The sequence below is a fragment of the Colias eurytheme genome, chromosome 21 (genome assembly GCF_061535395.1).
Source record: "Colias eurytheme isolate Ceu_HAF_F1 chromosome 21, ilColEury1 Martin Lab GWU primary, whole genome shotgun sequence".
Taxonomy (NCBI): Eukaryota; Metazoa; Arthropoda; class Insecta; order Lepidoptera; family Pieridae; genus Colias; species Colias eurytheme.
Genome location: NC_143000.1, coordinates 1,195,774 through 1,209,398, shown reverse-complemented (window position 1 = coordinate 1,209,398; position 13,625 = coordinate 1,195,774). Strand labels below are relative to the sequence as shown.

Below are 13,625 nucleotides of genomic sequence, written 5' to 3'. Positions count from 1 at the left end.
AGACCAAGAGAGAAAGGCTTTCCCTCTACATGCTACACAAGACTTACGAGCTGTGGAAAAGACAACATACACAGAAATGTCATAGTCTTTGTAAAAGAACAAGTTTGTCACTTCCTAACTACAGATACCGCGGATGCGGGCTGAGTAGGACATCTGAACAGTACTTACCTGTCAGAGAAATGGAGAGGGAAGCAGGGGACTTGGCCTTAGAATTTCTGACTTATATGTAGTGTACCATAGGTATGCAATAAAAATGCTTCTGAGTAGATTGAAAGGGGCGCACATCCTGTAGCCCAAGCAACCAATCAGACTTTGGTCGCCCACATACAAAGGTTGCTAACTCTCTTAGCCCTCACAACTGAGTAACTGTACCTAGATGAGAAGTTGAGAATAACTCTTGGCACGCTTCCAGGACGCCTAAATGGCTTTTGATTTAGATTGCCTCTCAAGAAATCTACCTGTACCGGAGTGGCTTCTCCTACCTTGTACAACAGGAAATATATTTCGGAGGCTCCTGATATGGTCCATTCCGCTATCCAAAGAGGTGCTTTAGTGCCAGGGCATATTTGCCAAAGCCTGCTTCGAATTATGCGACATCTGCAGTCGTCGATGGAGCTGACGCCTAGGCTGAATATTCCCTTCCAAGGATAATCCTCCAAGTGTACTAGCGCACCTCGCACCCCGGGACCCGGGCAGATACATAGCACCCAAGGGTGGCTTATGGTTAATATAAGAAATAATAATAATATACGGGCATTTCTCCGCAACTCGATGTCAAGCGCCTAAAGATGGCTTATGGTTATTGACTATTATGGTTATATATGGTTATTGACCCGGAAGTCAGGAGCACTCAGACCATTGGTGAATGGCCTTACCCCCCAACTGCTCAGTCAGAAAAGGGGGGGGGGGGAGAAAAAAGCCCATTGTAGAGCAAAGGAGAAAGAGCAGTTAGGTAGTGGTGCCCCTCCACAGTGCCAACATATGATCCTCCAAGCAGGAGGTGACTTTCATAATGCAAAAAAAAAGAAAAAAAAAAAGAAGAATGCATGTAATCTAGTACACAGAGATTCTATTTAGCTAATTAAATTAAATTAATTAATTTTAATTAGCCTAGGTCTATAATAAGCAAGCTGACCCTATTCTCTCAGGAGCTCTTATGCTATTACTGGGGTCAGGCCGAGAAGCTCATGACATGAACATGACTTCTGAAGATCTCAAAATAGAGTTTTTTTATCGCAGCAAAATAAGATTATAACCTGACCTGAATTTGGATATAAAATGGATACAACAACATATGTATTATCCATCAGGGGTCGGTTGTGAGGACAACCAGACACATAAATATGCCCAGTGACCCATGTGGAAAGGTTGGTTCAAGTAACAAAGGACTGATTTTCAGTCTTAAAAGTAGATAATTGATTCTTATCTATAGAGGGGCGGACCCTTTAAGCTTGCAACACAAACCTTTATGTCTGGCTAGATAGGTCCTTCCAGATCTTAAAGACAGTAGCAACCCTGTCCAGCAGTGGCTTCAAGAAGGTGGTAAGGGCACCAACCTGTTGAGGCAATGGAAGGACCATACAGTCCTTTATAAAGTTTTACTGTCAATCAGTCAATTTAGCCAGTGCCAGTGAGTCTGGTTTACTTTAAGGTAACCTTAAACTGTTTAATTAATTATTTAATTAATTGTAATTGATTTAAGATCCAAGTAATGATCAATGTGTAACAAACATGCTTAACCCTTATTCAAACGCGAGGCTGTGGAGGAGCTAACAAAAAAGTAAGATACGTTCCTGGGTAATTTTGGGTCGTAGATTTCAAAAATACACACAAAAAAGGGGTTAGTGGGGGGGAAGTACCCTTTTTTCGGTGGGAAGTATATATCCCGTCATCTGTTCTCTCTTGTAAAAAGTTTGGATAGGTGGGAACTATAGCTCCCAGTGTCCACTCCAGACATCAATATTTTAAAACACTAGTTAGTTGCCCTGACTCCACTTGTGAATTTAATGTTATCGTAAAAAATTATAAAGATCAAGTTTTTTAATAAAGGAGGTGAAAGTACTCATCAATGCAAGTTTATTTTACTGAGGGAAGAATTCGGGAATTGAAAAATGAATGAGTTCAACATAAAAATGGCATTTTTCTAAAACAAAATAAAAACAATAGGTAAATACTAATGTATTGAATTAAGATTTCTAATTATCTGATCAGGAAATAACGAATAACAATAAATAAGTTGCTTATACCAACTAAAAAAGATTTTTTAGACACACAGATTTTATATATAGAATTTCCGAATGTCGTGTGCAGTGACGAACACTGGGATGATATCTTCCCACTTAAAGACTTAATTTCAATCGACTCTACCAAGGTATAAACGAAAGATTCTGGGCATATTTTTACGTTTCACGCAACCGTAATATAGTCTAGTTTACATAGCTAGAACTCAAATCTACTTATCTAATTTTTTTTGAGCACTACACCAAAAACTAAAAAATAACGGTCGTTTTCGGCTGCAAAATCACGTCACCTGACTTTGACGTGTGTTTACCATGACATGTAATAATTCTCTGAAAAGTGTTTCCATGAAAAAAAGTTTTCTGAAATGTTAAGATTGCGTAGATAAATATTACACTGCATTAGGTTTAAGCATATAAAAATAAAACACGATTTACTTCAATCTGAGACGTGGGAAGTATAGCTCCCAGCGTTTTAATAAGGGTTAAAGCTTAAGGTACAGTTGTGTTAACATTGGTATTATAGTTATTTTATATACAGATGTTATTTACTGTAGTATTTAGCCTTAGAGGCTCCATTGTTTATCCTTGATGACATTGATCTTCCTTTGAGTTATAATTTTTAAAATGTTATTTTTATCTTATTATTTGAACTTTGATTTGTTTCAAAGATACAGAGAAATAATAAATCAGTTCTTAGGTTCTAAGACTTAGTTCATTAGTATTGGCTTATGATTATCTGAGGAGAATAATTTAAAATTTAGAGGATATATGGTTAGTTCTTACATGAAAGAAAAACAATTTTTGTTGTTGCTACATAACCCCCTTGTATTGTTTTTAGAATTTAAAATATAACTTTATTTTACAATACAAGAGGTTCATTTAACATTCTGAAAGGAATGAAATTTAAGTTGTTAATACTCTTAGGTATTACAATATTAACAAGATAATTTATTTTCAACATAGCGTTTGTATGTCTTTCTTCACCAGCAGATATCAAACACATCTTCACCAACGCTGTGTGTTTTAGAAAGACACATAATATTGATGTTTTGCATTAAAACAAAACATGTATTATGTGTCGAATAAAACACACAGCGTTGCAGTTTACTGCTTGCTGATGAAGATGCTATGCCGGCAGAGGCAGATGACAGCGCTTCAAAGGTGATATCAAATTGGCGATGACAGATGACATACTAGGGACGCGCTCTTGCTAGTGAGTCCATCGATATTCGGTAAGGTGACCCTTTTTCATAGAGATATATAGGATTCATAGACAGCTTTCTTCACCAACGCTGTGTGTTTTATTCGACACATAATACATGTTTTGTTTTAATGCAAAACATCAATATTATGTACTTCAATTCTTTCATACAGAAATGTGAAAAACTTCTACTTCTACAAAAGGGTATTCTGGTATACCCTTTTAAAATAATTTATATTATTTCATCATGATAATTTATAATACATACATACCTTTATAGCTGCGAAGAATTTCAAATGTTCCTTCACAGATAATAAATCGAACAGAACATCTTGTTGAGGACAAACTCCTGTCATTTGGCGGATTTCATGCATGTCGTTCGGATCTCTGCAATTTTTTTTTAATTTTAATAAATTATCAAAATTATTTATTATACTACCATCATATTTAGAATTAATTTCAATAAATATATGTGTGATACACTAGACCAAATAACCCGAAAATAGTTATTAGACCGTCCCATGTCGTATTATCAGATAGTTTTAAATGACAAACATTTACCAAAAGTTATTTTGAAAATAAAACTGTAACAGATAATAATTATAATGTTCAATAAAATTCACTTAATCTTAAAATAAAGACAAAAGTTAAAATTTAAAGTACATAATATTATTATCATCGCCCATTTTTTTAACATTGATGATATTGTTGCTTCTTAAAACTGAAGCAGAAGCATGTAGTGTTATTTAAACTTAAAAATGTAAAGAAAACCCATCTTCCCCTTAAAATCAATTTCACATTACACTAGCTATTTTTTTGAAGTGAAAACTTCTTTAGCGGCGTTGAGCACTTTTTCTGTAATGGGTATAAAATCTTAAACTCGCGTCAGGACACGTGACCTGATCGAAAAAGCGTAAGACGGATACAATTCCAAAATATCAAACATGCTCAATGTTAATAATCAAGTTTTCACTTCTGCCGGCACTCCCGGAGTGCAACCCGTCTTTTTTTAAATATTTCCTCACCTAACATCCAATCCATACACATAAGCGGTGCCAGCAGTAGGGGCAGTTAATCCAGTCAATATATTGAACAGTGTAGATTTCCCTGCACCATTGTGCCCCAGAACAGCTGTGATCTGCCCCTCGTAGATGCTGAGGTCTATTCCGTCGATGGCTTTGATCTCTGGTTTGCGGCAATGCCGGAAGGATTTCTGGAGACCAACGATCCTGATCGCTTCTTTGTCTTGTAGTTCTCTAAAATGTTATGAAAGTTAAAAATAAAACATAATTCCATGAAAAGTAAGTTGTGTTCAATTTGATATTGCAATTCTTATACTCATATTTCAAGTGAAATGTTTTAATTTCATTTAACACCTATAAATATTACTAGCTTTGTAGCTCTACTCTTCAGCATTTTTTGGAATCTTTTTCTTGCAAGAAAAGCTTATAAAACAAATTATCGTGCAAACTGTGTATTTTATTTAGCAGGAATTTCCTTAGCGCGAAGAAATATTGTGAATTGATTATACATATTATTATCTGATCAACAAAGTATATTAAATATCAAAGTATCCGTCACATAATAAATGAAATGTTCTACAGTCTACATGATCCACATAACAGTTTCTCTATAACACAAAATCGTTACGATGAACGGGAAGTCGTTAATCATTTTAAAACTTAAATACATGAACAAATAACTCACTTAGGCACTGGTTCAATATCCTTATTATGCGCATCACCATTAGAATGGAAGTGAACAGCAGAAACCCTTCCTCGCCGGCTGCCGAGCCAGAAGGAAGGGAGCAGACAGAACCAGGGCTTCTGCTTAATGCCGTATTCACCTGGAGTAAAAAGGATATTAATATTTTTAACAATAAATACATTAGGATGATTGGCTAGACTCTAGATACTACGAAAGAAGAATAAGAATAAGATAAGAATATCATCTTATTAGGAGCAATGCAAATTAAATAGTATATTATACACATATTATGGTAACTTAACTACTTTATGAATTCTATTCGTGTATATTTTGGCTGCGTTATCGCTAAAACGGTTTAGAAGTAACTTGCCATGTGTTAAATATCTGAAAACGATTATTGGCAATTGGAAATTGGCATCATCGCTTATCTACACTAATATTATAAAGAGGAAAACTTTGTTTGTTTGATTGTAATGAATAGGCTCATAAACTACTGAACCGATTTTAAAAATTCTTTCACCATTCGAAAGCTACATTATCCACGAGTAACATAGGCTAGGTTTTATCCCGGAAATCCCACGGGAACGGGAACTATGCGGGTTTTTCTTTGAAAACGCGGGCGAAGCCGCAGGCGGAAAGCTAGTATCTAATAAAGGCATTGGAAAATGATATTATGAGGAACTACTTTTAACGGTGATATGACGTCAGAATATTGCTCATTTTTAATTCCACGGCTAAAAAGTAAGTAATATACAAGCACAACTGCGGGAATAAAGCGATGAATCATAAACAATCAATATTTTTTTATTTAAATTAAATTAATTAATTAAAACAAATAGGCACGACAATAATACTTTTTTCATCTTATCCACTTCATCGTCATTTTAATTTACTTACTAGGTATAACAGCGTCCAACCAATACGCTGTGAAGGCATAGATAACAGTATCTATGGCCATCATGATGAGGCTCCCTCCGAAGGGCACTCCGGGCCCACTCCACAAGTTCTCCCAGGTCACTCCCACTCCCGCCATGTCTAGTACTAAAGCCTGAAAGATTGTATGTTTTAATAATCATAACAATAAAATAAAAATAAAAAAAAGACGGGTTTCACTCCGGGAGTGCCGGCAAAAGTGAAAGCTTGATTCATGGACGTATAAAAAAAGACGGACGCCGTATTACGAATAAACAACGTGAAGCCACCATAGTAAGCTAGCGATCGTGTAAAGACAATAAACACGCACACACTCTCACCATAGTAAGCTAGTCGGCCGCCATTACGTCGTGAACTACCGACTGATTAACTGCGTCACTGTTTCACAAAAAATATTTAAAATGCCGTCTTGCGTGGTTAAATGGTGTCGCAACAGTACAATTTTAAATAACAAAACACGAGGGATTACATTCCACAGGGAAGCAAGTTATTTCTTTTATGTTTTAATTACAAAATTATTACGGCAAAATTTATAGAAAAAAATACAGCCGCCATTGTCAACAGGACAGCTGTTGCCATGGCAACATGGCACACACACATGGATGTTTTGCCGCCATTACTAGGCTTCACTCAATGTTTAGGCGATATACCGTCCGTCTTTTTTTATACGTCCATGGCTTGATTATTAACGTTGAGCATGTTTGATATTTTGGAATGGTATCCGTCTTAACGCTTTTTCGATCAGGTCACGTGTCCTGACGCGAGTTTAAGATTTTATACCCATTACAGAAAAAGTGCTCAACGCCGCTAAAGAAGTTTTCACTTCAAATAACTTTTAACTTTAAGGGGACGAATATGTATGTTGAAAGAAGAAAGAAAGAAATAATGTTTATGCCAATAAAATATTTATTTTTAAAGTGATGCCCCGGCATGGCGTGTCAAAAAGATGCGGTTTCGAATCCCGATCGAAATTTTTACATTCTTTGAAATTTTCTCATTTATAAACCATGCTTTCAAACTTAATATAAGCTATAAAGAATGAAGATGTAAGCAATCAATTACCTTATCCATAGCCAAAGCATAACAACTCGAGCTGATGAGGGACAGGAACCAGAAGGCGAGGGAATCCGCGTTGGACACAAACACTTGGATGAAGTACAGCCCCGACATCAGGTTGACGGCAAAACTGCCTAGGATACCTGCGGTCTGGAAAAAGTGTGATCTATTAGAATTGTGAATTATTTGTTAGGTGTATAATTTGAAAGTAAATTTGGAATTAAAGATAGATAAGTATTGTCTATTAGAAATGCCCTTATTTATCGTCTTTCCTTTTCTTCCATTAATTGTACAACCTGGTGACAATCCTACCCTATGTCTTTTTTTAAATTTCAGTTGAAATAAAATTTTCATCATCAAACACAAGTAAAAAAAGACGTGTGTCACTCGGGGACTGCCGCGGTAAAGCTATTGCATGCTATGCCTTCAAGCCACACCTCCGCGCCCGTCGGAGTGGGGAGCGTGAGGTTTTTTCGTTACGGAATTTCTGAATTCGGTCCCCGCGCTCAAGGCCCGCGATAGAAGCTATGCAATAGCTTAAAAATATGAAAATACAACTGTCAGCCTTCACATTGAAAAGGACGTTATTTTAAAATTACAAGCAATCGCATAAGCTCTGTTTCATTTTATAGGTACTTACTCTGGCTTTATCGAAGAAAGGAGTCAACATAAACGCGAAGGTAATAATAGTGAATCCAAACAGCAGCATCAGAAGGAATATCAGGATATAAGACGAGTGTTGAAATACCTGCAAAACAAAAAAAACATAATAATGATTAGGTTATTGATTCATTAATTATTACTATTAAATAAGCACCTTAAATTAATATAACAAGAGATTTAATGACAAAATAACTTACCTTTAAAGTGAACAAGAGAACTGTGCTCACAATAGACAATATTGTAACAAAAACCGCGTAGATTAAAAACCAGGAACCCCTGAAAAAATAAAAATTTATTTTACGAACTATTATCATCGAAAAATAAGAGAAAGACAATACATTGCCTTTAATACTTTCGTATATTTCAATATTTACGAATGAAAGAACCTAGAAAGTAATGAAAAAAACTTAACAATCAATATACGTATATTGATCTTTATTCTCACTACTGTGTTTCAAAATATTATAATAGTCTTCTTCTTTTAATATATATAAATCTCGTGTCACAATGTTTGTCCTCAATGGACTCCTAAACCACTTAACCGATTATAATAAAATTCGCACACCATGTGCAGTTCGATCCAACTTGAGAGATAGGATAGTTTAAACATGTAGGTACCACGGGCGAAGCCGGGGCGGACCGCTAGTAAATTATATTGAAATTAATAAATGTCATTTTAACTCAGCTAAAAATCTTCCCTTCCTTCAGAACTTACCAGTACACCGAATCCTTCAAGCCCATAATCCGCATGCCTTCCCTGATCTTCTTCTCCTTCTCCCCCACCACCAGCATCAGGAGATAGGTGATGAACTGCGACAGCGTCATCACCATGTACATCGGCATGATCACCCGGAAGATCACCAGCCAATCACCGGTGTGCTGGCGTTTGGGGAATTGGAGTAGATCTACTCTTGGGGGCAGGAATTCTTGGCCAGTGTCCAGCTGAAAATTATAGTTGATTTTATAAAAGTTTCATAATACATTTTGTAACTTGCCGTTATACCTAAATATAATGTAAAAGTCTAAGGTAAAAGTAAATGTTTAGGAAAAAGAGATTGTTAAGCTTATACATCTACTCCACGTCTATATTACGAATTCTATGAATGTGATTATGAAACGACTTTTTTGATTTTGGTTGCTTGATTGAAAAAGTATATTCGATGCAAGTTTGTTAAATAAGATATTTAATTTTGCATGTTCTGTACAATTATAAATCGATTTAACCGTAACAAATACGATGCGTTGTTGTGTGCATGACAAAACTTGCTTGCCATTGCATTCTTATCATTCGACTTGTTACAACAGATAATAATGTACAAAAACGTTACAAGTTTTTCACTTATCGTCTGTCCCTGTCCAAAATAAACAATTTAAATGTACACTTCCAGCAAGGGCTCGTAAATTTAGTGGTCCTTCGAGCCGGATCTACCTATACGGTACTTTCTACCTGAAGTCTTACCTTTATTTTGACATAGTCTATTAGCGTCTGCAACGCCAGGAACCCAGTATAGTAATACTGTAACACAGGACAGGTGTCCTCTCTATGCATCTCTGATAATGGTATCAATTGCCCCCCACGGGACCAGTCTGTGGACCAATCTGTGTTGGTTCGATCTCGACATTTTGCTGGAGAAGTTGTCAATGTTCGTGTAGATGGTGTGCCACCGTCTTTGGATGGATTGGTTCGTATTGTGTATCTGGAAATTGACAATATTGGTGACGATGTAAGCTTTATCTTTATCTAATATTATAAAGAGGAAAGGTTTGTATGTATGTATGTATGGTTTTCACGCATAAACTACTGGACCGATTTTGATGAAATTTGGCACAGATAATCTATAGACCCTGAGAAAGAACATAGGCTACATTTTATTGCGAAATATGTACCACGGGCGAAGCCAGGGCGGACCGCTAGTGGCCAATAATATAACTATAATGTAGTTTTTTTTCAATAAAAATCGAAATAAATGTGGAACTAGTGAATTGTGTGTTTTTTGAATAAATCTTAACCATAAAATGCAATTCCATCAAGAGGTAACAATACCAAGCATAAATTATATTATACCAATTTTTTGAAGTCATAAGGATGAGAACCATTTTTTTGGGTGAATTTGACTATTATAAGAAAAAAAAACATCATTAAACTGCAACATCTCAGAAGAATATACAAGAACAAGAAAAAATTTTTTATACAAAAACGAAACAAAAGCAAAAATGATAACAAAGTATTTGAACTAAGGAGTAAATGTAAAAGGTTAGGCATTCTTTTCTCTGGTAAGATAAAGTTGGAATGAGAACTTATTACTTCAATCTTCAGTGAATTACAAAACAAAATAAAGAACTCTAACAACCAGTGACTTCAAATATTTGTTTGAAAAAGCTGTAGCAGATATTAATTTGAAAATTATCCTATGCCTATACTTGCTACTTATAGACAGAAATATTTTAAAGGACAATTTGAAAATCGTGTACAACGTACTGTAAAGATGACGTAGATGGTAAAATGTATTCGTTACTTTTCTGTTTTTCCGCTTGCGGCTTCGCCTGCGTTTTAAAGAAAAATCCGCATAGTTCCCGTTCCCGTGGTTCCGGGATAAAACCTATTTTAAGTGTTAATCCAAGTTACCCTCTATACGTGTGCTAAATTTGATTGTAATCGGTTCAGTAGTATTTGCGTAAAAGAGTAACAAACACACATCCATCCTCACAAACTTTCGCATTTATAATATTAGTAGGATCTTACAAGATTTAAACGAAATGAACATGTTTACCTTAATGGTTCGCCATAAAGACTAGGATCAGTATGAAAGATGACAGCCAGCGGGAACCTCTTAGCATCCCCGTGGTAGGCATCATCCAGCTCTGTTGTATCGTTGTACCTGATCCAAGTAATTGGATGCTGTCCAGAGTCAGTTAGCATTACGTTCACTTCGTCTAGAAAAGCCTGGAAATTGTGTGTTAGGTTAGACTTGGAATTATGCAACAAATAAAAAAAGACGGGTTGCACTCCGGGAGTGCCGGCAGAAGTGAAAACTTGATTATTAACGTTCAGCATGTTTGATATTTTGGAATGGTATCCGTCTTACGCATGGAATATAAGGGCTAAAAAAAAAAAACATCCGTCTTACGCTTTTTCGATCAGGCCACGTGTCCTGACGCGAGTTTAAGATTTTATACCCAACGCCGCTAAAGAAGTTTTCACTTCAAAAAGTTGAATATGTTTTATACAAAAAAATAGGAATGGCGATCTATTTTTATTTTACGAAAAATTAGTGTTGGGTTAAGAAAATTTTTTTCTTTGTCTCCATAGGTGATCGAATCTCTATGCCTATGCTCAAACTTTTTCTTATATGGAAGGCTATCAAAAATTTATGCATATTTCATCAGTAGGAAGTCGCTTGAAAAAAATATGTTGATGAATAATGAGATCATTATGACAAGAATGAGTTTGTTTTTGTTCAATTATAATCTGTAACAAATACAGTTTCTTCACTCAAGGATAAGTTCAAACGTGGAAAACATTAAACATTCTGTATTTAGACGATTCAATCATACTTATAATCGAAGTCTAGTAATAATAGTAGGGGAGCCCAAGAGGGGATTTTGGGATTTACTCGAGCGCGTCAGATTACTATAAGGGACGGTACCTTAGCTATTCATTAGTACCTCTAGTCAATATGAGCAGTTATGGTTGGTGGGTGCGCTCAGGGGCCCCGCTGGAAAATTTGAATAATCCATAATTCCCTAAGGTTGAGCTCGAATCGTCAGATTAGCGAAATGGGGACTTCTTATATTGTAATTAACCCCCCCATATATTAATCTGACGCGCTCGAATAATATTACTTTAATTTTTTACCCTTTCTTCATAGCGATTAAATCGCCACTTAAATCGTCAGATTAACGTATAATTTTTTTCAGTGACGTCCTGGAGCATGCAAAATATCAATATCTAACGCGCTTGAGTATTTCCAAGCCAATTTTTTTCTTTTTTAAATTAAAAAAAATCAAAAAACCCTTCCCCACCGCTTAAAGTGAAAACATTATAGGACCTTTTTTTCTCGCTATGGTCTAATCTACCAATTCTAATAGGTTCCCGTGACGCTCGAGTAAATCCACATTTAGCATCCTGGGCTCCCCTACTATAATGTGTTAGTTCGTCGTAGATTATTATAGTTCTTCTTTAGTTTGTAAGATTATTAGATGGTTTATATTAGATTTAGATGTTTCTATGGGGATGATATGTTCGGAACGTAAATAATACGTCTTTTCTAAAAATTATGTTGAAATATATTTAAGTAATAATGTATGTTTAACTATTCTGCCGATTCTTCTCAGAAGAAGCGATATTCTGAATCTGGTAGTTGGGCATGAAGGGAGAAAATAGTCATTTTTCAAAACTACCTTCTTTTAAGTTAAGTTTAAAGTTTACATGAATCAAAAACTTTTGAGTTTGACTTTTAAGATCAACTCACCAATGTCCCATTACTGTTATACCAGTCTGCCACTACTGCCACCACGTGGTTGTCAGACACTGCATCATGATGGATCCGAAGGAGGCGGCCCGGCTTCTTCACTTCAGGAAAGTTGGGGTTCGGCACCAGCATCTTGAGGAAGATCAGCACCCCCAGGGAATAAAGAGGAACCAGTACTTCCTGAATAAAAATAAGTAGCTCAGTTAGAAAAGTAGTTAAATAAATGTTTATAATATTATAATAGATCAATTTTCAATCATTCATTCATGTTTCAACTAACTCGAAAGAACTATTATGTTAGCACGAATAAAAGCTTAATTAAATTAAATGATCTATCCAAAATATTTAATATATTCAAGAGTTTGTTTGTTTGGTTGAAAGCGTTAATCTTAGGAACTACGAAACTATTGAAATTTTATTTCAGTGGTAATTGGTAAATAGCCCATTTATCGAAGAAATACATATAGGTATCATTAACTACGCTAATTCAAATAGGAAAGAAGCAATGCGAGAAAAACTGCGGGCCAAAAGCCACATCAAGTAGTCAAATAAATATTTATGGACATATCATATAGTTCGTCGAAGAAAAGATTAGTACGAATAGTTAAATGTTATCTTAGTTAAAGAATAGTTCATATTCGTTAACAATAACTAATTTCTTTAATGACATAAAGAAAAGAAGTAACAAATTTTTGCTAGCACGAAAAGATAAATATCAGATTTTATCTCATCTGTACGAGAGTAAATAGAGTATTAGTAGCAGAGCAGAATTTAATCAACTTAAGTGCAGGGTAAAAACGGTTGAAGTTCTTTCGTACATCCTCCCTACACGGCTCGTCTAGGTCCTAGGATATATGATAAATATTCAGATCATACCTACGTTAAAGCCTACGTATAAACCGGGTGTCCCACTGTTGATATACTAAGCTCAAACGAGGTTATAGTTTTGCATACGCTAAGTACGTAAAAATACTTATACATAAAATTTCAGACGCATTTTTTTTCAAATAGATGAATTCTTAAAACTCTATGTTAACAAGCAACCCGCCCAGCTTTGCTACCAGCTCGTGAACTATCGTTTAAGATTATGTTTTCATAGTCAAAATTACTTAGCTTACATTAGCGAAGCGGTATATGCCGGCTGCGAAGTTAGAGAGAAAACATGGATTTTCAGGAAAAATTTAGCAAAACTTTTTTGATGTAATTTTGTTGTTTAAGTATTTTTTACGTGATCAGTGTATGCAAAACTACAAGTCCCTTCGCACTTAGTATACCAATAGTGGGACACCTTGTATAGTTAAAAAAATATCTTTTGTTACAGCAAAAGTGTCGTTTCGTGAAACTCGTCCTCAG

General features: G+C 35.4%; 1 protein-coding gene across 2 annotated transcripts in view; it reads right to left on the bottom strand.

Moving 5' to 3' along the window:
* LOC149898897 (cholesterol transporter ABCA5-like) overlaps positions 1-13,625 on the bottom strand; it is a 62,059-nt gene that overhangs the window by 24,349 nt on the left and 24,085 nt on the right. For both annotated transcript variants that reach the window (XM_090114184.1, XM_090114185.1), the window contains exons 3-13: positions 12,273-12,452; positions 10,572-10,744; positions 9,260-9,497; positions 8,516-8,742; positions 7,998-8,076; positions 7,778-7,885; positions 7,144-7,287; positions 6,046-6,196; positions 5,149-5,287; positions 4,467-4,697; positions 3,714-3,828 (exon numbers count right to left, since the gene is read on the bottom strand). In XM_090114184.1, coding sequence (XP_089970310.1) covers positions 3,714-3,828; positions 4,467-4,697; positions 5,149-5,287; positions 6,046-6,196; positions 7,144-7,287; positions 7,778-7,885; positions 7,998-8,076; positions 8,516-8,742; positions 9,260-9,497; positions 10,572-10,744; positions 12,273-12,452 — 1,785 coding nt within the window. The remainder of the gene's footprint in view (positions 1-3,713; positions 3,829-4,466; positions 4,698-5,148; positions 5,288-6,045; positions 6,197-7,143; positions 7,288-7,777; positions 7,886-7,997; positions 8,077-8,515; positions 8,743-9,259; positions 9,498-10,571; positions 10,745-12,272; positions 12,453-13,625) is intronic.